This window comes from Bactrocera tryoni, chromosome 5 (genome assembly GCF_016617805.1).
Source record: "Bactrocera tryoni isolate S06 chromosome 5, CSIRO_BtryS06_freeze2, whole genome shotgun sequence".
In the NCBI taxonomy this organism is placed as follows: domain Eukaryota; kingdom Metazoa; phylum Arthropoda; class Insecta; order Diptera; family Tephritidae; genus Bactrocera; species Bactrocera tryoni.
Window position 1 is genome coordinate 46,847,235 of NC_052503.1, and position 24,505 is coordinate 46,871,739.

A 24,505-nucleotide genomic window follows, 5' to 3' on the forward strand; every position below is an offset into this window, starting at 1 on the left:
AACCGTTGAAAGTTTGTCCAAGAAAGGTGTGTTTGCAAATCTTTTAAGCAGCTTTACATATAAAAATGAAGGATATTTTTTTTTTCATTTTTGAGGATATGAATTACGACGCCGGCAGAATCATACGAGCGGGTCTAAACTTTTGTAAAAAGGGCATCGAGAAGATGACATAAAAAAACAAGCGACGCCCAATTAATTTATAAACAAAATTGTATTACCTGTTAGCTTTCCGAAATGAGTACGCTTTAAGGAATGAGCCATCTACCGATGGCATATACATACATATGTATATAGCATCAACTGATTAATTAACACGTCAATAAAATAAAGGAATTGGTGCTTGAGCATCGATGATTACCAGTCAGATATTTTACTGCCATCGTTGGAATATATTGGAAGGATCAGTGAAAACCACTTTGAAGATCATTTTGGTCTAAGAAAAGTGAAAGGATTATTAGTATTTTTTTCGAAAAACAGCGTTGCGTTAAAGTCTATGAAATAATGCTTTCCGACTACCAGGATGTCATGAAACGTATTATTACTGTCGATGAGTCTGGGATCTATGCTTAGGATCCGGAAACAGACGATCAATCGGCCGAATATCATGACAAAGGTAAGCAGAAGCCGAAAAAACTACGTCAAAGCAGGTAAAAAATAAAGAATATGTTGTCAGTTTTCTTCGATTATCGAGGTGTGTTGCACTCCGAATTACTTCCGCCCGGCCAGGACACCGACAATTCTTCGTGAGTAACCACCGTATTCGCTGATTTATCTCCGTGTGACTTCTGTCTATTCAGCAAACTCAAATGACCGCTCTGAGGAAACCGTTTTGAGTCAATTTAAGACATTAAACATGAATCGCTAAGAGCATGGAAGGCTATTCCGGAAATTGATTTTAATGACTTTTTCGAGGATTGGAAAAAACGTTGGGACAATTGTCTTCTGCTCAATACTATTTACTATTACTTTGAGGGGGAACGGCATAGATTTTGGAAAATAAATTAGGAATTTTAAAATTATGAACAAAGTCTTACCATTTTTTGTTCATAGTAGTAGTATTAGTTTATGATATTTTTTTGGGGAATACATATATCATATTCAACATGTTAATTCGTTTATTATAGCATTCAAACTATTCTTCTTATTCTTATTTATTGGCGTAGACACCGCTTACGCGATTATAGCCGAGTTAACAACAGCGCGCCAGTCGTGTCTTCTTTTCGCTACGTGGCGCCAATTGGATATTCCAAGCGAAGCCAGGTCCTTCTCCACCTGGTCCTTCAAACGGAGTGGAGGTCTTCCTCTTTCTCTGCTTCCCCCGACGGGTACTGCCTCGAATACTTTCAGAGCTGGAGTGTTTTCGTCCATTCGGAAAACATGACCTAGCCAGCGTACCCGCTATCTTTTAATTCGCTGAACTATGTCAATATCGTCATATATCTCATACAGCTCATCGTCCCATCGAATGCCATATTCGCCGTGGCCAACGCGCAACGGACCATCAATCTCTCACAGAACTTTTCTCTCGAAAACTCGCAACGTCGACTCATCAGTTGTTGTCATCGTCCTCTGCACCATATAGCGGGACGGGAATTATGAATGACTCAGAGAGTTTGGTTTTTGTTCGTCGAGAGAGGACTTTCCTTCTCAATTGCCTACTCAGTCCGAAATAGCACCTGTTGGCAAGAGTTATCCTATGTTGAATTTGCAGGCTGACATTGTTGGTGGTGTTTACACCGGTTCCAAGATAGACGAAATATCTACGACTTCAAAGTTATTACAGTTACGTGAGAGCCAAGTCGCGAGTGCGACGACAGTTTGTTTGATGACAGGAGATATTTCGTCTTGCCCTCGTTCACTGCCAGGCCCATTTGCATTGCTTCCTTGTCTAGCCTGGAGAAAGCAGACCTAACGTCACGGGTGTTGAGGCCGATGATATCAATATCATCGGCATACGCCAGCAGCAGTACACTGTTATAAAAGATTGTACCTTCTCTACTAAGTTCTGCAGCTCAAACTATTTTCTCCAGCAGCAGGTTGAAAAAGTCGCACGATAGGGAGTCGCCTTGTCTGAAACCTCGTATGGTATCGAACGGCTCGGAGAGGTCCTTCCCGATCCTAACGGAGATTTTGGTGTTGCTCAACGTCGGTTTACACAGCCGTATTAGTTTTGCGGGGATACCAAATTCAGACATCGCGGCATAAAGGCAGCTCCTTTTCGTGCTGTCGAAAGCAGCTTTGAAATCGACGAAGAGGTGGTGGTCGATTCTCCTTTCACGGATCTTTTCCAAAATTTGGCGCATGGTGAATATCTGGTCGGTTGTTGATTTGCCAGGTCTAAAGCTACACTGATAAGGTCCAATCAGTTTGCTGACGGTGGGCTTTAATCTTTCACACAATACGCTCGATAGAACCTTACATATACGCGATGTTTAAATGGCTTATCCCACGGTAGTTGGCGCAGATTGTGGCGTCTCCCTTTTTGTGGATTGGGCAGAGTACACATAAACTCCAATCTTTGGGCTTTCGTCCCACCATATTTTACAAAGAAGCTGATGCATGCTCCTTATCAGTTCTTCGCCGCCGTGTTTGAATAACTCGGTCGGCAATCCATCGGCCCCGCTGCTTTGTTGCTCTTCAGACGGATAATTGCTATTCGAACTTCTTCATGGTCAGGCAAATACTCCATCTTCATCGATTGGGGAAACAGGTTCGCCTTCTCCTGACGTTGAACGTTAACTGCCATTCAGCAGGCTGCTTGAGAAGTGTTCCCTTCATAATTTAAATATGCTCTTGGTATCGCGCACTAGATCACCTTTGGGGGTTCTACAAGAGTATGCTCCGGTCTTGAAACCTCAGTATTCAGATAGGATTATAAAATGATCTTCGCGTATCAAACTACAATATATGTTTCTAATTCATTTGTATACAACTGCGTCTCTGGAAACTTATATTTTTTCAGTTCACGCTCTCGTGATATTCCGTTTTGGGCAATGGAATGAAATTGTGTTCCATAAATAAATATTGACTAATATTGAAAAGGAGAAGTTAGAGTAAGTTACCGATAATTTGCATTTTCTTTCAACTTGTAAGGTAACGATTATTTTATGGCTACACAGTTTATGTTTACCAGTTCCTATTATCATAATGTGCGCATCTGACCACACATAATTACAACTTACGTTCACGTGCATATTCGTATATGTATAGTATTTATATTTCTTCGTTTTGCAAAACATTAAGCTTTTCCTCAAAGAAAACACATCGCTTATTTGTTCCACATACATATCCATTTACATATATTATACATCTATTTATTAAGGTTTATTGCTGTCAATATTACAAAAAATCTATCAGTTTGCATTCTACTCGGTTAGTTGGTATGTCAATGAAACTACGTGTGTCTAAAGTACTATATATATCTAACAACTAATATCACAATTATTTAATTGATTTCGTGAATGCCAATGAAGTGAAAGTTGTGCGGCTCCAGCAAAACTGAAGAATCCTATTAATGCTATGCTTTCCTTATGTTTGTTGTAAAGCCACATTACAAGATTTTCAAACATATTTATTGCTTATCTAATAATTCGAAGTCGCACACCAATGAGAAGTGATCCGACGGATACTGGAAGCTCGGTGTGCGATTTTTGCCAACTTCATCGTCTCGAGGAAACTCCAAGCAATTGCGAACCTAAAACAAAAAATTAAAACAATTTTACTATATATTTTGATAGTTCGGACGAAGTAGTTGCATACCTTAAACTGCTCAGGCGTGTAGAACACATAATCGATTGTGTGACATTCTTCGCCATCTTCACGTATTTTCCATGTGGTATATGGCGGTTCACATTGTATTGATTTGATCACTTTATCATCGCACAATTGTACATGCTCTGCGTCAGCTTCTTCCTCTTCCGCCGACTGCGTCTGAGCATCATCACTCGAATCTGTGCTTGCCTTATGCTCCTCAGCGCTGTCATTATTACATTCATCGCGTTCGGCTTTGATATCAGCATAAGCGCTGGCCAATTGCAGCTGCTTGCCGCTCAAGACTGTCGCATATACAGGCTCTGTGGGTTCAGCATTGAAGTCGCCGCAAATCAAAACGGGCTTTTCACCACAGAACTGTTTCACGAAATGCAATAGATCGCGACCTTGCTCATTGCGTAATTTTGACAGCAAGGAACCATGGCGTGCCTTAAGATGAGTTGTACAAACGCAGAACTCTTTACCAGTGCTTTTCACGACGAGATTGACGACAATCGCCACTTGATTGCTTTGCACGCGCCACACCTCCAAAATGCGCGTGTCGAAGTTTTTCAATTCGAATTTGTCGCGTCTAAAGAATATGGCGCAACCATCAGGTCCGTTATTCTCCTCAATGTATAAACATGGCGAATCGGGTTTCGGAAAAAATATGCCTTCATAGTTTTGTGTGCCCAAAATTGTTTGTAGAAATTTGAAGTGATCTACTTCCTGTAAGGTGGCATAACAAAAAAGACGTTTGTTTATGAAAGTGTTTAGAAAAAAATTATAAATCAAAAAAAAAAACCAAAGTTTAAAAAGTAAAGCATTACCTGTAAACAAATAATATCTGGATTGTATTGTAGTATCTCTTGTACGATCAGAAATTTGCGATTCTCCCAAGTCAGCGCCTCCTCTGGGCAGCGCACGAAACCGTCATTGTTCTGTCCCAGCGCTACAAACAACAAAAAAACGAAAATGCAAAAATAAGAATATAAATATTTTAAAATTCAAAAATGTTAAAAAATGCATGCGAGTGAATATCTGTGCCTCATGAATTCTTTATGATCTTACACGCGGCTGGCAGCCAAAGACAATTTGAATATCCTGTTTAGAACTTACTTTGTGATAAAATATTCCACTGCAAAACGCGTATATGATTGGGTAACGTCGAGGCCACGCTATAATCTGAAAGCGTAGAAAAACAAATGATCATTATCATCGCTGAATTCATAAAACAGCTGGGCAGTCTCGTAATCGAGAATGTTTGTAAAATGAAATGTGGCATATTTTAAGCAGGATTTCTAATTGTTTTTTATAGTTACATGCATATGTAAATATACGAGTATAAATAACTTGATGTCTAAGTATCTAAGCTCTAAATGACTGATACATTAAATTGATACGCACTGATTTCAATGACGAGTTTATGTCTTTCTAATATGTAGATTTAAGTGATCCAAATCTGGACCTTAGGTATTTTCCATGTTGGTTAATAACTTTAATATATATCGATTCCATGTAACAATTTTAGAGTCAAAAATCTAATGTGGAACTACTAATTTTTCAAACTCATAAATTTATATTTTAACTGTTTTTACTACTAATGCAAAATTTATTCTTATTTTATTTTATTTTTTTTATTTTTTTTTATTTTATTTTTTATTTTATTTTTTTTTTTATTTTGACACTACTAATTTTTCAAACTCATATTTTTTTATTTTTTTTTTCAAATAAATTGATCAATGCGCATTTCCATTTTACTCAACTCTCTGCTTAAATGCAGGATTTCAACATCAACTCACCTTTGGCTACTGTATTCAACTTTAATGAGCGCAATCCATCAGTTACGTCACTAGTTAAAGATGGCTTGATAAAGTAACGGGATAGCAATTGTGGCTGATGTATACCCCTCAAATGTTTGACGTGTTTCAACAGTTCCGTGGTATTTAGACCTTTCGGTATCTCTAGGCTGTCATCCTGCGAGTCGACATTGTTGATTTTCGGTGCTGAGTTGAATGAGCCCATCCTAGAAAAGTAAGAAAAAAAAATATAAATTGACTGGGTTCACAAATAGTACGCTGTGATTACAAATCGGTTATTACTTAGTTTGGAGAAAGAACATATTACATAAATGTGATGGTAACTTCACAGGTGTGTGTGTTTTGTTTATAGCACTCCGTACAACATTTTGGAAAAGCTTTCGCTATAGATGTCAAATTTGGGTATTTTTCCTTAGAAATTTTACTCAAGGCTTGTTTTCAGACTTTACTACTAGCCCAATATCAAAAGTGCATTATCTCGATAAACGTGTAAAGCTATGTCTTTATAATTATGAAATGATTATGAAAATATTTCTTATTTTATTTCTCAAAAACAACAAGATTCTCAAAAGGATTTGCAAATACGACAAATACATAAAGATGTTTACAAAAAACCATTTCATTGAACAAAAGGCATTTCAACAGGCTCTATTCTATACCTAAAAGCATGGTTTACACTCCTCTAACGATGGAAATTGCATAACCTTTCGTTTATATTGAATGCTCGGTGGTTGAGAGTATTTGAAAATACTTAAATGAATATTCGATAATATTTTTAATTGGTTTTTAAAACCTTAATAGGAGTCATGACTACGAGGTGTGTTCAAAAGGTATCGCGAATTTCGAATTTTCGCGGGTTACGTTTATTCGAATTTCGAATTTTTTGTGGCGTTATGTTGGTACTCATGTCTCTCACTTATGCCGACAAGCTCGGCCATTTTGAATGTTCATTTAATTGTTGACAGCTGCTTTGCTTGCACGTGTTTTGGATCGTCTTCGATTTTTACCTATTCAAAAAAATGGATCAAAGAACCTGTATCAAATTTTGCGCGGATGCATTCCGAATGTTGACTGTGGCATACGCAAAAGCAACGTTTATCGGTGGTACAAAATGTTCTCAGAAGGCCGAGAAGATGTGAACGACGAAGAGCGTGTCGGACGCCCGAGCACTTCAACAACAGACGAAAAAATTAATGAAGTGGAGAAAATGGTATTGGCCAATCGTCGAATCACCGTTAAAGAAGTTGCTGAGCACCTAAACATATCGATTTGCAAGTTATGCGCAATTTGCGCGAAGCAATCCACCAGAAACGCCTGGATTTGTGGAAGAACAAAAATTGGCTTTTGCACCACGTTAACGCCCCTGCTCACACAGCGTTGCTTGTGCGCGACTTTTTGGCCAAAAACAACACACTAATGATGCCGCAGCCACCGTATTCCCCAGATCTGGCCCCCTGTGACTTTTTCTTGTTCCCTAAACTGAAGAGGCTCAAGAAAGGACGACGTTACACTTCTCTTGACGAGATAAAGACGGCATCGAAGGAAGAGCTGAAGAAGATAAAAAAAAATGATTTTTTGAAGTGCTTCGAAGATTGGAAAAACCGTTGGCACAAGTGTATAATATCTCATGGGGATTACTTTGAAGGGGACAAAATGGATATTCATGAATAAATAAATAATTTTTGAAAAAACACAAAATTCGCGATACTTTTTGAACACACCTCGTAGTATTAGAAGATGAGAGAAACAGAACCTACTTAAATAAAAATATACGGAATGAATCTAAGATTATCGACAAGGGAATTATTATTTTTCGGTGTGAAAACATCACAAAAGCGGTATAAGAATCTTTATTCATACGATCCAATAAAAGTGAACATTAACATTTTGGCAATTTAATACAATTATGTGTAAAAAGCTGAAACAACTAATTCATCAAGCTGAATTTTCCGAAACAATAGTAGCATAAAAATTGTTTACTAAAAAGTAGTTACTTCATTAGTTGTGAGATGTTTTGACAATTTATTTATTTATGCTAACATAGACAGAATATAAGACTCGTATACTAATTTTATAATAATAAATAAATTTATTAATTACAGCTCTTCTTCATTTTATAGGAAACTTATATTTCTATAGTGAATGTTTGAATCATACAAATTAAGTGTTTATTATAAATTTCAAGGTATAGAAGTATATCGTACCCTAAAATGCAAAATACCGTAACATCACTTTTTATAAGCTTACAGGCGATATCATAGAAACCACTCATTTTGAAAAAAACATTGAGTTTTGGTTATACAATGGTTATATATTGGTTATATCTAACAGCGGAAGCTGAAAATTTTATGTTATATACATATGCATATATATGTAATATGATTTAGTGAATCGTCAGCAATAAAAAACTCAATTTCGCTTTTTCGATGATATGTTATTTAAGTGCCGATATGTAGGTATATATTGTATGTATATAAAATGAGATAAAGTGAGTAATTAAAGGACTTAAAATGTGGCTTTAAAAAACAAAAATTTTCTTTGAAATATCTGTTGATATCATTAACTTTCTTTCAAATAAATAACTAAATTATTAATAATAATAATAATTTATAGTTAGAATATTATTATTAGTTTTATAAAGCAATTTATCATTTTGTTTTCAGATTTTTATGCTCACACGATTTCTGAGTAAATACATGCATCTATAGATTCTGATCGAAACGATTACTCGTAATACTATGGTTCTTGTGGTTATGATTTGGTAGTGAACGCAATCAAACATGCATAAACTGAATTCATTCAAAAAAACATATATAAATAAGTGCAATGGTATATGTATATATGTGTACTCACAATGCCTTGCGTAAATATAAAGTTGCCATAAATAAACTATGGTTATGCCTTACGCACATGATAAGCAACGCCTTTCTTCTAAAGAAAGTATAAGTATTACAAATCAAGTTATACTTTTACGAATGAAGGACCAATTTAAATGACAGTGAAAGTTTTCTGGTGAATGCTAAATATAAATGCTGGGTTTACAGTTATAACCGAGTATTTTAAAGAAAAAGAAACACAAATTAAGTGCATGTTGTATCGCTTGAGCTTTCAATATAAATACTTTTTTATTTAAGGATTATCGTTAAACGTACGTTTGCATATATAAAGATACTTTAAAAAGTTGATGTTTTCTTAGTTTATAAGTTTACGCATTCGAAAAACCCCTGTTGATTAGTTAAAAAATTTTTAAGGTAAGATTTGGTTTTATTTCATTTTATTATTAACTTTCACTTAATGCAATTATTAATAAGTAATTTCTTGATCAATGCACTTTTACATAAGACATTCAACAAAATTAGTAGTAGTTTATCACATTTTCCCGCGACTTTTAGTAGCGGATATACCCCCACAAACTTAGAAACTGTGACGAGAATTATTTGCTATAACTAATTTAATTGGAGTCTTCGCTAGTCAAATGTAAAATAAATGTAAGTAAGCATCTGTATGCATATTTTGCGTTTAGCATCAAAAAGTTAAAATTATTACACCATTGGCCTTTCAATATTTTACGAATTTTGAACAAAAAAAAAAAGACAGTTTTTCATAGCGGAGAGTATTTAGATTTGTTCTGAAAGGACATGAAACCAAACTGTATAAAAAATCTTTGATCTAAAAGATACTACTGTCAAGAATGTCCGTTAATTTGAAATTATTATTAAAATGAATACAAAGTTGTTAATTTGAAAATTATTATCGAACGAATACAGATTTCTTTTTTTAAAAATTATTTTCGACCGAATCATAAAATATTCAAAAGACAATTAATTTATTTCCCAGTGCCTGCTAACACTACTCCGTTTGCTTGCTTGTTAACGAATGCCTTTCACTTGTTAAAACTGTCTGTGACACTACTGTGAGCAAAAACAGTAAGACTTTTTAATATAAGTACATATTTTTCACGCGAAAACCCATTCGTCGAAATTTTCTTTTTATAGGTTGGAAAAGGCCTTCGGTTATATTTGTTTGTCGGAGGCAAATTTTTTTGATTGGTACAAATTATTCAAAGAGGGCCGAGAACATGTTGACAACGAACCACGTCCAGAACGGCCATCAACATCAACTGATTATCAAATTAGTGCTCCAAGAATCGACGATTAACATTCAAATATCTTACTGGCATCGTTAGAATATCGGAAGGATCAGTGAAAACTATCTTTAAAGATGAAAGTGAAACCATAATTGGCACCAAAATCACTAAATTTTTTGAAAAGAGCGTCGCGTTAACGTCTGTGAAACAATGCTTTCCGACTACCAAGATGTCATGAAACGCATTATTACTGGCTCTGAGTCGTGGATCTATGCTTACGACCAGAAACAGACCCTCAATCGGCCGAATATCGTAGCAAAGCCGAATTGAAAAAAACCTTGTCAAAACAGTTCAAAAATCAAGGTTATGTTGACACTTTTCATCGATTATCGAGATGTGGCGCACTCCGAAGTCCTTCCGACCGGCTAAACTGTCAACAAGGGATGCTATTTGAGTATTATGCTTCCTTTACGCGAAGTCATTCGTAAAAATAGATCGAAATTATGGGCGAAAAACTCTCGGTTTTTGCACAACGATAATGCGCCGTCGCCTACTATCGAACATACTATGACTGCTCCGGGGGAACCGTTTTGAATAAATTGAAGACATTGAAGGCTGTTCCGGAAATTGACCTTAGCAACTGTTGCGAGGAGTCGAAAAAACGTTGGCACAAGTGAATTGGGATAACGGGCAATTACTTTGAGGGAGACGACATAGATTTTGATGAATAAATTAAGAATTTTAAAATTATAAATAAAGTCGTATTATTTTTTGCTCATAGTAGGTATGTTTTATTTTGAAAAAAAAAAAATGTTTTTTATTTTTTATTTGTATTTTCGAAAGTATGATATTTTATAAAATTAATCATGAAATTCAAGATTAACAGCTCATCGTGCAAATGCATATTTCGTCCAAAGAGATTTAACATGACGTTAATCCCTTTTTATGTCAATTTAAAGTGATTGTTGATTCACTTAAAAGTCGCAACAATAGTCATTACTTACGGTCCTTGATTTAAACTACTACAGTTTTAATTTTTTGTACATAATCTAACTAATTTCCAAGTTGCATATATGTTTTTCAAATGAGTTAAAATATGAATATTAAATTATATCTCAATGAAATTTAACATAATTTCAGTTGCATATATACATACTATACTACGTATACTACATTTTATTACAGATGGACAAGAATTTCATTTTGAAATCTGAAAACAAATAGGTATTACGTACATACTAAATAAATGGTTGTATTTTTGTAAAGATAATAACAATACTACTTAGTAGAGTAATGAATAAAAAACAAGAAACTTCGGATACCTCTCACAGGTGAGCAAGTATTTTTTTTCTGATTTTGATCGGTCAGTTTAGAGGTGAGTTGTAATCTATAGAAGTTGTAGCGATGCTTTGGATAATAATATGTGTGAAATTTTGTGAAGATATCTTGACGAATAAAAGAGTTTTCTATACAAGGACTTGAATTTAATCTTTCAAATTGTATGACGGCTATGTGGTGTAGTGGTCGTAGATAGCAAAGGTTCCGAAAAAATCAGCAACTTTTGGAGTGCAAATGACGTGTGGAAAACTTCAGAGTAGCTCGCGTCTGTGTGACAAACCGAAGGATATGACTAGATAGCCTCAGTTCGTCACGCAGGCTGATCATTTTTAAATACTTTATAGAGTATGCGACATTTGTTTTTTACAAACATCGACGCAGACTTATAGAACATCTTCAGGGAATAATATAAAAAAACATTTGCCCATTGCATTTGTCATTGAAACTGCTAATATATAGATTTTGTGGTGCAATAGTCTTTAATAGTTTTTATATATTTCAAAAAAAAAAATGGTGAGCAAAATAAAGTCCTTCAAACAAAAATATATGTATATATTTTCTATTAGCGTATATATGTCTGTATAATACCTCAAAGCTGCAGAGTTTCTCAGTAATTCCACAAGCATTAATAAATTGCCGGCTTCGATTTGTTTTCTCTTCTGCTTACGCTACAACTTGTCTAATGCCAAAAAAGCGGAGAGGCTAGGCGTATGAGTAATGCATGAATGAACAATGTCTGCAAACCTGATTTCGAATACAAACAAACTACTTGGCAGCTAAACGAAGTGGCGTCTATGAGTTGGGAAAATCCCAACCACAATTGAATGCAGGTTTACAAACAATAAAAACAAAATCAAAATAAGAATCAGAATGTAATCAAATAAAACGGCACTTATGCTTGGCCAATGTTTACTGCATTGTGTTCGAGTGCAAATAGCGTGAAATAATTAATATAATTTATTTTAATTATTTACTTAATAATTTCCTAATTTTTCAACACAAAATTACCTAGTCAACATCACTTTCTGCAAATATGACTTGCGATCATTTTTGCAGGGCATTTTATTGGCGCGTTTTATATGCATAGCTTCCTCCATTTTCACAAATAGACTGAAAACACGTTCCTTAATTGCTCGAAATTCACTTTCACTTTCAATAAGCCGCACAATTATTACGTTATACTTAAAAACTTCGCGATTTATTAAAAACAATATTTTGCTCATGCGCTTTGCAGCTTAATTGAACAGAGTTCTTATACGAAATTCAATGCTTTACTCGTAGTATGGTAATTGTTTGTGTTATTTGAATGTTCTTAGACATTTAATCAAACCGTTCTTGAAAGCCGCTTGGATGAAACTGACTCGAATCAAAATGTGACTTATTAGAAACTGGTATTTCAATAAGTATTTAACTGCTATTTTGTTGGGTTCGAAATCGCTTCGATTTTGATTCTCACGTGTGCCAAACAACAATGAGAACACCATTGACATCTTGTTTCGAGTTTACTTCGGCGTCAAGCTGGACAGAACGAATGGAGCGCTGCTGTTTCGTTTTCTTTTTTCTTTCATTTTCATTTTGATGTTCTTTTAATGCTTTGTTTTTTTCGTTGTTCTTCGTTTTTTTTGTAATTTTGTTTGTTTTCATTCCATGTTCTTTTTGTACTCCTTTTTTGTAGCTGTATTTCCATATTCTTTGCATTGTTTTCATAACTTAGGGTGAGTGGTTGTACAGATAAATGGATTTACATATACGTATATATATGTATGTATATATATACATATACATATGTATGATACTACACACAAACATATGTATGTATGCACGTTAGTATCTTTTTTAAACGCACATATGTATTTCATATTCTCCGGGCAATCGCTGGGTCAGCCGCCGGACAGCGACGCTGAGTACTGGACCACATCTAACTCGTTTAGTTATGCATGTATTTACATATGCATATGTGTACACACATTCTCGTAAGTACACTGTTGGGCAAAAAGATAGCAGACTGATTGAAACCACACTCTACTTCTTTTATATAAAATTTATATGCTAATATTTATATCGTAAAATCATTAAGGGGTTATAAAGAGTTAGAATTTTGAAAAAATCGAATTTTTATTTTATATTCTTAATGTTCATATATTTAAGATTACACATAGAAAACTTCATATCGTTCCAATGAATATTTTCGAAGTTACACGCAAATTTGAAAAGGCATTTCAGAATGCTTAGAAGTGCAATCCAAATTTTAAACGTGTTTTGGTGTTTTCAAAGTCGATCAGCAACATTACCCGAAAAAGGGCTAAACCAATTAGTCTCAAATTTATCACGAACTTTTAGTAATTAAACGAAGATTTTTTTCTCAACTATAAATATTTTATAAACAATTTAGGGCCGAAATTTTGGTCAAAATTCGATTTTTTAACTGCCATTTTCACAAAAAAAAATTATTTGATCAATAAATTTAAAAGTTTTCTAAGAAAAAATCTGGAAAATTAGCTTTTTTACGACCTTCTAACTATATATAACTACTTAAGTAACCAATAAGAACGGCATACGACAGTCAGCTTTTCTATAAAAAGTCGCTTTTGGTTATATAAAAATATTTCGAAAATAATATTATGTTCAAAAAAATTAACAAATTACATTTTATAAGCATTCGCTTTCCAAAAGACCAATAATTTATCTTTTCGACCTCCTCATGCGCAACTGAATTAAATTTTTCCCGCAAATTTTGAGAGTTACTTCTCTACAAAGTTTACATTTTCTCGGTTATATATATTTATTATTCGAAGGAACACTTACTTACTTTTGTACTTTTATATATTTTTTTTTCTATTTTATTTTTAATTTAAATATTTTGCAACTATTTTTTATCTGAAGGAAATTTTCTAAAAATTTCGATTAGTGTGCCATATATTTAAAAGGTGTTTAAATAAAAATTGAATCCAATTTCTCTTATTTATCTAATGAAGGTCAGAATATTCATATTTTCAATTATTAGCAGTAAAATTTTGTAATCGATTTTGGAAACCTTATATGATTAGTTCTAAATAAAGAAAATTAATTAAAAATTCTGCAAACAAATATTTAATCGTAATCATGAATAAAATGCCATTAAAGAATTAGGGAATGTTTAAGCTTCAAAGTTAAAGGCAGTAAATTATGGACTTTAGAGTTAAAAAAAAAATTTAAATAATAATCTACTCCGATAACTATTGTTTACGAAAATTAAAATAATGTTGTTTCTATTATTTTTCTCACCACTGTACACATATTTCTTACACATTGGCACACATACATAATATGATCCATGTGGGCGATAACTTTGAACTCAACTACATGCATATATGACTTCACCACACCTCGCAGACGACCCCTATGATCCAGCCCGACTACACGTATAGGTAAGTCACCCACCACTGTCTGCGCTCCGTCCGCCGGCATGCGCTCGCTGAGCGCGTGGCTCACTTTTCACAATGTCCGATACGGTTATAAACCTAAATACTTATATACATATATGCAAATATATAGATACTTATGTACATCTGGTATATATAATATGTAAATATATTTGTTTAATTGTATTCTTCGAATTTGCACCCACTTAGAGTTATTGCAGTCAATTGGTTGTTGTTGTTTCGGAAAATGTTTTTGTTTCTGTTCTGATGGTGTACGTACGTCGTCGCCGCATTGGCTCTTTCGCTATAAATATTTACAGTATTGTTTATTTTCATTTTGTCTATAGGTAATAACAGCAACAACAACAATATATTACACATATATACATAGATATGTATATCTTAAATATTTATAAGATGCGGCGCGCCAAAATTTTACTCGCGAATTCAAACAAAGCCACTCAAGTCATAGTAATCTGCATGGCATTTGCATATATACATATGTATGTCGGATGTGCATATATGTATGAAGCTTGGCGCAGTCTAATGAAATGCTTGGGATAAATTCAATTTTTAGTTGATTGAGCTTTGGCGTCGTTCTTGTAAATATATTTGTATATAAGTATCTGTATGCATACAAATGAATATTTGTGTGTACATTTGTATGTAACTTGCGTGAATACTTTAATTTAGCGAAAAAGAGTTGTTGTTCAAAAAATGCTAAACCATTCTTATCAGCCGAATATTATCAGCATTAAAATATTTTCGACTTCTATTCAATATTTGTTGTGGTCTTGGGTGATCGTACGTAGTGGAGGTCGAAGGTAGAACATTTTCATAAACAATGTTGCATTTAAATTATTATTTGAATATATATGTATATGTATTTGTAAGTGCGGATGTTTCTACATTTGTTTTTTTTTCGATATGTATAACAGTTTTTGTGTTCATTGCTTTTTTTATTTTAATTTCTAGCAATATTATTTGGTAACAAATGCCATTATTGTCTTTTAACCACATATATGTGAGTAGTGAATAACTTCGACATTTAAGAAGTGGCGTATTTGGGAAAATCAAATTCAGTACTTTTATTTACATTAATGGCTAAATAACGGCGAGTTGTTCAAAATAACGACGCTTTATATTATTCTCGATCACAAGGGTGGACTTTTTGATAAGCGATGAGACTCATCTTATATTGTCTGTTGGCTTTAATAAGAAACATTTACTTAATTAAGGAACAGAAAATTCATATGAGATCCTTGAAACGCCATCCTGTAAGTAAATTTTTGAGCCGTTTGCCAAAAAGGTGTGACCTTGATTGGTATTTCTTGCTAGATTATTTGAATAGTATACCCCAGGAAATTTTGGAGAATGGAAAAGCTGAAGAAGAGTATGACGAAATCGTTACTACACTGCCCGCAGTAAACATGGGTTTACGGGTTTCAAAATATCGAATCGAATTTTTATTGTCTTATTAAATTCTACAACAGCTCTGGAATATTGTCCTAAATTTTCAAGTCGGTCCGAGTAATAGTTTCGGAGATACAGCCTTGAGAACTTGTGCGCTCGAGGCCAGCTAGGCTAAGTGCACCGTCTTTAAACGTGTTTTTCTCGTAATTGTGTTTTTGAAGTCGATTGGCAAGATTTTTCGATAACTACTCATCCGATCTTCATAAAATTTTACACAGAATTTTGAGATACAATTCTTAAAGACTTGGATGAAGGATTCTTTTCGATTACAACTATTTGAAAAAAAGTCCCGAAATTTTCTTTTTTTTTTAATATCTGCCAAAACTCCAATTTTCAGTTTTTTTACTTCATATGATCCTGTAAGGAGTTCTCCTGCCAATGTGGGCGCCTTTTTTTCCGACGGATCACCGGAAGTGGCGTCGCTATGGCCGACTTTAAAATATTTTTTTCCAAAAATTTCATAATTTCTTTGTTAATAGTGTATGTTTGTAACAAAAAAAAATTCTAATAAAATGTTTAATTTTTAATATGAGAAAAAAATTGTTAAAAAAGGCCCAATGTAGCCCCTTACACTATATTAGAAAGATGATTTTGTCATTAGGCATCATTTTATCCAAAAAACACTGCAGTGTTCGGATGGTTGAAAGCTATATGGGACTCTTAGTTGTTTGGAGAAGCACACGACGTACTGAGTGTGCGGTTCCAAAGTCCAACCAGAGTAAATCATGGAGAAAAATTTGAAATATTTAAATTACCTCCAATGATACTTAAACGACCTTCCATTTTTCGGATGGCAGTACAGCATCACATAAACATAAATAGGAGGGAGGCATATGAATTCACAAATCCTTTTTATTTTTATTGTCACAATATACAGACTATAGTCATATACAGAATGTATCATCATTTAAATGTAGTAGAAATGGTACTTTTTCTTAAAAAATACCCGGTGCCAAGTATGGTGGCACAAGAGACAGTACATTTTTAGTATTTAAATTCCACGAGACATTTCACTTTCATGAACAATATTTTTTTTTGTTCACATCCATTCAGAATTTCATATATTTTTCTGTACTTATTTATACTATATGAGCATGAATAACACAAATGATGACTCAGAAATAATTGATCCAGTTAGCCTTACCTTGGTATGGGCACTGCAACTCGGCGACGCGTGAATGTGCGCAACGTCACAATGAGACGCGATGACTTAAGCAAAAACTCCATATTGCCGTTTATTTGTTACAATAATTCTTGTATGTTTGTGTGTGCGTGACAGCTTTTAGGCACAAATTGATTGCGTCAATTAAAAATACTAATTACCGCTGCTTAAATTTTTGGACTTAATGTATATTTTTTTATCCAAAAATATAAATCAACAACATTTTATGGAAATCTGTATTAATTTGGCAACAGTGGTTATCAGTAAATGTATGCCACAAAATATATTCAATCAATTAATAACACAGGCTGACACAATAACTGCTTTATATGTACATATACTAGTGATTATTTGATAATTAAAAAGTACTTGTGTGACGTGCTATAGACATTGAGAGTATCATAATGTCAAATATTTTCAGTTTTAGCAAATGATCCTAGAAGAGAAGAATTGGAAATATAGAAATAATTATTACAAACATTCGTGAAAATATATTACGACTTTACGACTGTAGTGGTTTGCAAGCGTGTTGGCCTTTTGAGCTTGCACTGACAACATTTTAGTTAAATAGTTGCATGGCACAGATAAGCACACCATATGCACCGCTTTGTATGTTCGTAGGCTGGAGCGAATTAATTTTAGGCGCGTGCAATTGCCACATACATATTTACATGCGCTCATAAGTGCATGCGCAATTAAGTGAAATATTAAATGTTATATTGTAGGACTAATTAACCTTTTATACATTTGCTCAGGAATGCATGCTCATGTATGTATACATGTGTATGTTTGCTGTGATTTATTGTAAGCGTGTACCTCATATTCGTGTCAATCACTTTTCATGTAAGATTAACAATTGCTTACTCAGTATTATTATTTAATACTAATGCAGCAATGACTAATATAGAATTTGCTAAGCATATTTGTATGTTAAAAAATGTAAAACTAGTACGTATAGACTAAAACGATTTTGAAATATATTAAATTTTACTTCAATTACTTTTAAGGGACATATTTGATAATAATGTATGTAAAAATTAACGGCTAATACTTAAGGATCATACATAGGTATGAGCAGATAATTAGCGACAAAGCGTGTGCATATGTTAAGTTCACATGAAAAGCAATTAAAATAAGGATTTGTGATTCTAAGCCTAAATAAATTTTAAAATAATTCTCATTCGAACTCAAAGTTGCATTACATTATTACTCCTTAAAATATTTTTATTTTCTTTAAAGCTTTGAAGTTTAGCGTTTATAGGAACTACAGGCCGTATGAGTAACTTACCTACGTGATTGACCAAACAATATTAAAAATTTTAATATAAACATTTTGTTTTCTATTTAGGTGTAGCACCTTAGATATCCTTAAATGTATTTCCAATCAATAGAATTTAAAATTTTGTAAGTGTAAAAACAAGTGAATGCTTCCTTAAAAGAAATGCCACCATGTCGTATGAGCAACATCTTTCGCGCAAAAAGTTTTTTAATTTCTTACATGGCAACTTATATTTCTGTGTCGGTAGGGCAAGTTTTCAACAGATTTTATCTATCTTAGGCACAAAGATACGTTGTTATTTGTAAAACTCGCTGTTACGTTTTCACTAATATTACTCACATATTGGACGATATATGCGATATAAAGAAAACCTGAATTTCGAAAACCTCTGTATTAGGTATATGGTAGTTAACAGAAGCATTCACCAATTCCATACATACAGACACATTGTTATCAGGAAAGGATTTGCTCCGAATTTCAATAACATATCTTACAGATTGATTCACATTTTCGATACAATGTTCAATGTACGAACTGGGATCAAGATATTCGACATTTGGGGGCTTGAACAGCTGTATTTCGATTTTGAGAATTTTTGATCATTACTTTATGCGCAGTATTGGGACACAATTTTATTCCTATACATTCAATCAAACTTGATTTGTGTACCGGAAAGTGAATAAATCAGGTGGTATTCAAAATTGTGTTATATGGAGAGTGGTCGTGGTTATAGTCCAATTTCATTTCCGCCTAGGCCGTGCCACGTGCATCGTTTTATTTTGACCTCGGCTTCTATAAAGCGCTCTCGCACTACTCGGGTGTAAAATTTAATGTCTCCGGCATACTTATTTATGGATTTACCGTGCCTTAAGTAGTTTTTAATAGTACCGTTATGCCCATCTCGAGCTCAACGAACTTGTTCTCATTTTTTTGCCAAACAACACATGGATCAAGTTGCATTAAGGGGTTACTGGTAGTCAGAATTTTCGTTAAGCGTAATATCACGTTGATCCGATAATTAGCTTTTGAGTTATTCGACAAATAACAAAGAGAGGTCGGGTACTTCAAAGCGTTAGTGTGAAACTTTAAACGCGTTTTTCTCAAAACTATGTTTTTTGAACTGGTGACAACTGTAACTCGGAAACCGCTCAGTAAATTTTAATGAAATTAATACAGCTTTTAGAATACATAATAAACTCGGGCCTGATCGAAGGATTTTTTTTCAAATATTTCGATTTTTTAGACCAATTAACTGTTGATTTTTTCCCAAAAATTTAGACAAAAATTTCCTGAGGTCGCCATTTTGTTAATTTTTGAAAAAAAAAAATCCTTCGATCAGGCCCAGGACTATTTACATATTTATAAAACTAATTTTTTTTGGTCCGATTGATTTTAGATGAATCTCCAAGGACTTACCGCAAGTACCTTTTTTTGGAACTGGGTCAACACAAACAACTATATCTTTGGAAATTATTTTTTTTTTTTAAATTTTTGTGACTTCAGGTCAACACATTCTATAATAATGCCATATTACTATTTTTGTAAAATAACACGTTTTAATAGCAAAAAAAAATACTGAAAATTCTCATTTTTTCGTGCCTCTGACTACTCCTAACCCCTTAAGATATTGTAATTTTTACTCAAGTTATCGCTTGCACAGACGGACAAACAGATTGGTTCGATTCACACAAATTTGCCTTGCAAAATGTCAAAATTTCATAAATAATCTTATCAAATAAAAAAATTTTCCAAACATGAACTTGATTTCGATGGCGCAGTTTGTACATATGTATTCTACAGTGGTCGTATAACAAAGGTTCCACCAAATGAGCGGATTCTTGATTTCAGATCGTTATCTCAAAAACTAAGAGTCTATTTGACACATATATGTACATAAATGGATTTGGTAGCTCGCCATGAAGATCATTTCCATAGTAGATACTTTATAGGGTCTACGAAGATTTCTTATTGGTGTTACAAATTTTGGTAACAAACGTAACGCAGCCCGCTCAGTGTTTAATTAAGTACTTTAAGGGTGGCTGAAATCATTTAGTATTTGGGGTGATTCTAACAATGGTTCTCAAGATTGCTTTGTTCTGGTGATCCTCTAATGTTATTAGTGTATTTATTATAGTAAGTATTGAAAACGAATATAAAATTGTAAAGTGATCTTTCAAGTTTTCAAGTCCTTCATAAAATTCAGATAGAAATCATATGCGACAACTATGAAGGATTATTATAAGGATGATTATACCCAATTACTACGTTATTATACTTTTTTACTGTGTTATATTATATATGTATATGTTTTATATATTTCTTTAGCGCCGTGGAAGATCGCTTGTACCTCGAAAAAGAATATTTTTTTATACCCTGAACAGGGTATATTAAGTTTGTCACGATGTTTGTAACACCCTGAAAGAAGCGTCGGAGACCCTATAAGTATATATATAAATGATCAGTATGTTGACCTGAGTCGATTTAACCATGTCCGTCTGTCTGTCTGTCCGTCCGTCCGTCTGTATATATACGAACCAGTCCCTCAGTTTTTAAGATATCATTCACATTTGATAATGTATCTTCACCAAATTTGGTATAGATTATTTTCTAAAGCAACAATGTAATCTCCGAAGAAATTGTTCAGATCGGTTAACTATAGCATATAGCTAACATACAAACTGAACCCATAGTTACTAAAAGAACGCACCTGTGAAGGGTATATTAGCGTCGGTGCAGCCGACGTTAACGTTTTTTCTTGTTTCTTTTGTGCATTCGTAAAATATATAAAAATCTACATTTTAAATTTAAAAACAGTTAAACAAATTTATTTTTTTAATTGCCAAAAATCGATTTTAATGCATTGTAACACTGGGTGTGCAGGTTAAATCACAGTACATTACATTGTTTTGTTTAAAAATGAAGCAAAACATACTTTCCACAAAGAAAGTCAACACTGAGCTCATCTACTTACGCTACTGTCAGTAGCATTATCAGTGCACCCATAATAAAGTATGCTTGATAAATCTCTCTCAACAAATATACAACTTTATGCAGATACTTATCAAAAGACAACCTTGTCGTAATTAACCCATTATTTCTGCTCAAAATATTGTGATATGTGCGCAATCACAATGATATAAGTATAATCAATCTAAAATATTTGCACAGTAAAAGATACGATTGCGTACTTATGTTTCTACATAAATATTTGTTGTATAAACAGAACAGCGTAAAACATATATACCTACATACATACATATGGACGCTATGAGCGATTTGCGAAATGTTGTAGAAGTTTGTATTTTTATTAAGCGACCTTGAACTTGAGGCTTATTTTTTTGTATAATTAATTTATATTTGCACACACATATAAATACATATTGTGCGTTAAAGTTTATCTTACGGATATTTTTACAATAATTTCAAACGATTGTTGCTCTCATTGCTGAAGTAGAAGCACTTCTGTATGCTTAAGAAGCCAACTATTCGAGATATTATTGAATATTGTTGTTGTGTATATACGGAATAGATTTCTTGCTATTGAAATATCAGTGCATACGAGTGACCTTTATAACAAATATTGCTTGTGATCATCAAAAATTAATTTATGCATAAATATAAGTACGCATTCGCTATAATTGCAAATTAAATACCTTAACATACAATATATGTACATTATATCATACAACAATTTTTTGCTGTGCATATTGTACCTTCAATAAATTAAGGTCAGTAGACCTGGTCTATTGAATTATCCGTGAAAAGCAAAACACAAAACTAAGCTGAGATAGGTCTTTGACCTAAAACAACACATTTTTAAATATTGAAGCAACAGAATACTAAGAAACATAGGCAATTTAGACTTATCGAATAGGAATTGTATTTATGTAGTTAGATATGAATAAAGTGGCCTTTTTGAGGACAGTAGTTTCATTAATTTATCTTTGAGCCAGAAAAAATAATACGTACATAAAGTAGTTGTTACAAAGGCAAGCAAGTAAGAAAACAGAAATCTGCTTCTTACTAAAGGCTTACAAAAATAAGACTAGATTTACAAAGGTAATGAAATAGGCGAAAACAGTAGAATAGTAAAGAAAAAATTATCAGTGACATACTAGAACTATATTAGAAATAAAATTTCGCACATGTTCTTTTCTCCCCAAGCAGCTTCTCATTTGTCGGAGCAGCCGATATCGGATCGATCCATATAGGATATATTCAGCTGACATACAAACTTGTCAATCAGAAAAATGTTCTTATGTGATTTTTTTTTATTTGACGATGCGACGAGACTATGCTACAATTTCCGAATATACTGCTTAGAGCGGATTACTACAGCGTATACATTAGAGTGATTCAAAAAAAAAATTTTTTTTTTCGATTGGTACTCGGAAAAATAGGTTCCTAGACACCTCTAAGAAAGCCTCTCCAAACATGAGTTTTTAATTGTAACGGGAAGGTACTCCTACATACAGTTTTCTATATTTCTTATTATCAGATAGAAAAATTTATATTTCGCTTCCAACTACTTGAAAAATATCTTGTTCCTTAGTTTTGTAGGAAATTGAATGCTCTACAAAAAGGTCTGATATGATTGTTTCGTAAGCCCAAACGTTTAAAAGATATTAACAGTTAAAGTTTGATTATTTTTGGGAAATTTTTTTATTTCTTATGAATTTTATAACTCAATGAAAAGAAATTATTATGAATGATGAAACTTATAGGCTTTCTTTGAGGTGTCTAGGAACCTATTTTTCAAAGTACCAAACGAAAAAAAAAAAATTTTTTTTTGATCCACCTTAATATGCATTGAAGTTTGACGATGAATATCTCGTAAACGCTTAACTTAATCGAAAAATCATAGGAGACCATTTTTATAGAGCAGTAAATTTTCTACAAAACTATGAGTTTCATCATTCATAAAATTTTTTTTTCATTGAGTTATAAAATTCATAAGAAATAAAAAAAAATTCTCAAAAATAATCAGACTTTAACTGTTAATATCTTTTAAACGTTTGGGTTTACGAAACAATCTTAATAGACCTTTTTTGTAGAGCATTCAATTTCCTACAAAATCTAAGGAACAAAATATTTTTTCAAGTAGTTGGAAGCGAGATATAAATTTTTCTATCTGATAATAAGAAAAAATAGAAAACTGTATGTAGGAGTACCTTCCCGTTACAATTAAAAACCCATGTTTGGAGAGGCTTTCTTAGAGGTGTCTAGGAACCTATTTTTCCGAGTACCAATCGAAAAAAAAAATTTTTTTTTGAATCACTCTAATATACATACATATAGTATATGTACATATACCATACAAACTGATCGATCATAATCAAGTTCTAAGCAAACTTTTTTATTTGACTAGATACCTTCATATCGATCGATGACCGATCATCATCAAAATCACTTGGATTTTATTAGAAAGAACTATCAACCAGCTTAACAGACAGTGTCGGTTAGCTAACCATCAGTTAAACAAATAATTTGATCTTTTCCATTTTTTCTTTTGTAATTAAGTGTATTATTCTGCTAATTAATTATCAAGATTAATATACAGTATTAATATCATATCATACCTACATATCATACTGATTTTCAATAGCTGAAGGAGAAAATACGTAAACTCATTATTTCTTCGTTAAAAGTACCTCGGAATGAATTTTGACGTTTTTTACAATGAAAACATATACAGTAAGTGTTTCAATCAAAATATATTGTGAAATGATGATAGTTAAAAAGAATTATTTTACTAAGTTGTTAGGTCTGTCCTTAATTAATATACCAAATATAAGAACAATCTGTCAACCAGTTTGTTAACAGCAGCTGCTTAAGTCGGGCGTTGCGATTTTTGCGATGGATAAAAATGCCGAACGAAGAATTTGTCTCAACATTTTTATTTTTAACCAAATTTTGTATACGGAATCATTGGGAATATTGGAAAAGGTGTACGGTGATTCAGTTCAATCAAAAATACAAGCAAACGAGTGATACAAGGCCTTCAAAGGCGGTCGAGAGATCGTTGAAGACATGCCTCGTTTGGACGACCTTTGACCTATTCAACTGATGAAAATATTAAAAAAGTTAAGGATACGGTACTTGAAAATCGGCAAGTAAATGTTAGAAAGATAGTAGGATAGCTCGACATCTGTCACGAATCCGTTCAAATGATTTTGGCGGATATTTTGGGTATGA

General features: G+C 33.2%; 1 protein-coding gene across 5 annotated transcripts in view; it reads right to left on the reverse strand.

Annotated features, from left to right (window-relative positions):
- Window positions 1–3,268: 3,268 nt before the first annotated feature.
- The window catches only part of LOC120777338 (nocturnin), a 47,553-nt gene continuing 26,316 nt past the window's right edge, over window positions 3,269–24,505 (reverse strand). For 2 of the 5 annotated variants that reach the window (XM_040108587.1, XM_040108583.1), the window contains exons 2-6: window positions 5,553–5,776; window positions 4,870–4,935; window positions 4,581–4,702; window positions 3,760–4,479; window positions 3,269–3,694 (exon numbers count right to left, since the gene is read on the reverse strand). In XM_040108587.1, the coding sequence (XP_039964521.1) occupies window positions 3,572–3,694; window positions 3,760–4,479; window positions 4,581–4,702; window positions 4,870–4,935; window positions 5,553–5,776 (1,255 nt within the window). In that variant the 3' untranslated portion in view covers window positions 3,269–3,571. Of the gene's footprint in view, window positions 3,695–3,759; window positions 4,480–4,580; window positions 4,703–4,869; window positions 4,936–5,552; window positions 5,777–8,423; window positions 8,502–12,003; window positions 12,108–17,013; window positions 17,468–24,505 lie in introns of those variants that run through there. The other 3 variants (XM_040108585.1, XM_040108586.1, XM_040108584.1) reach the window with 3 other exon arrangements.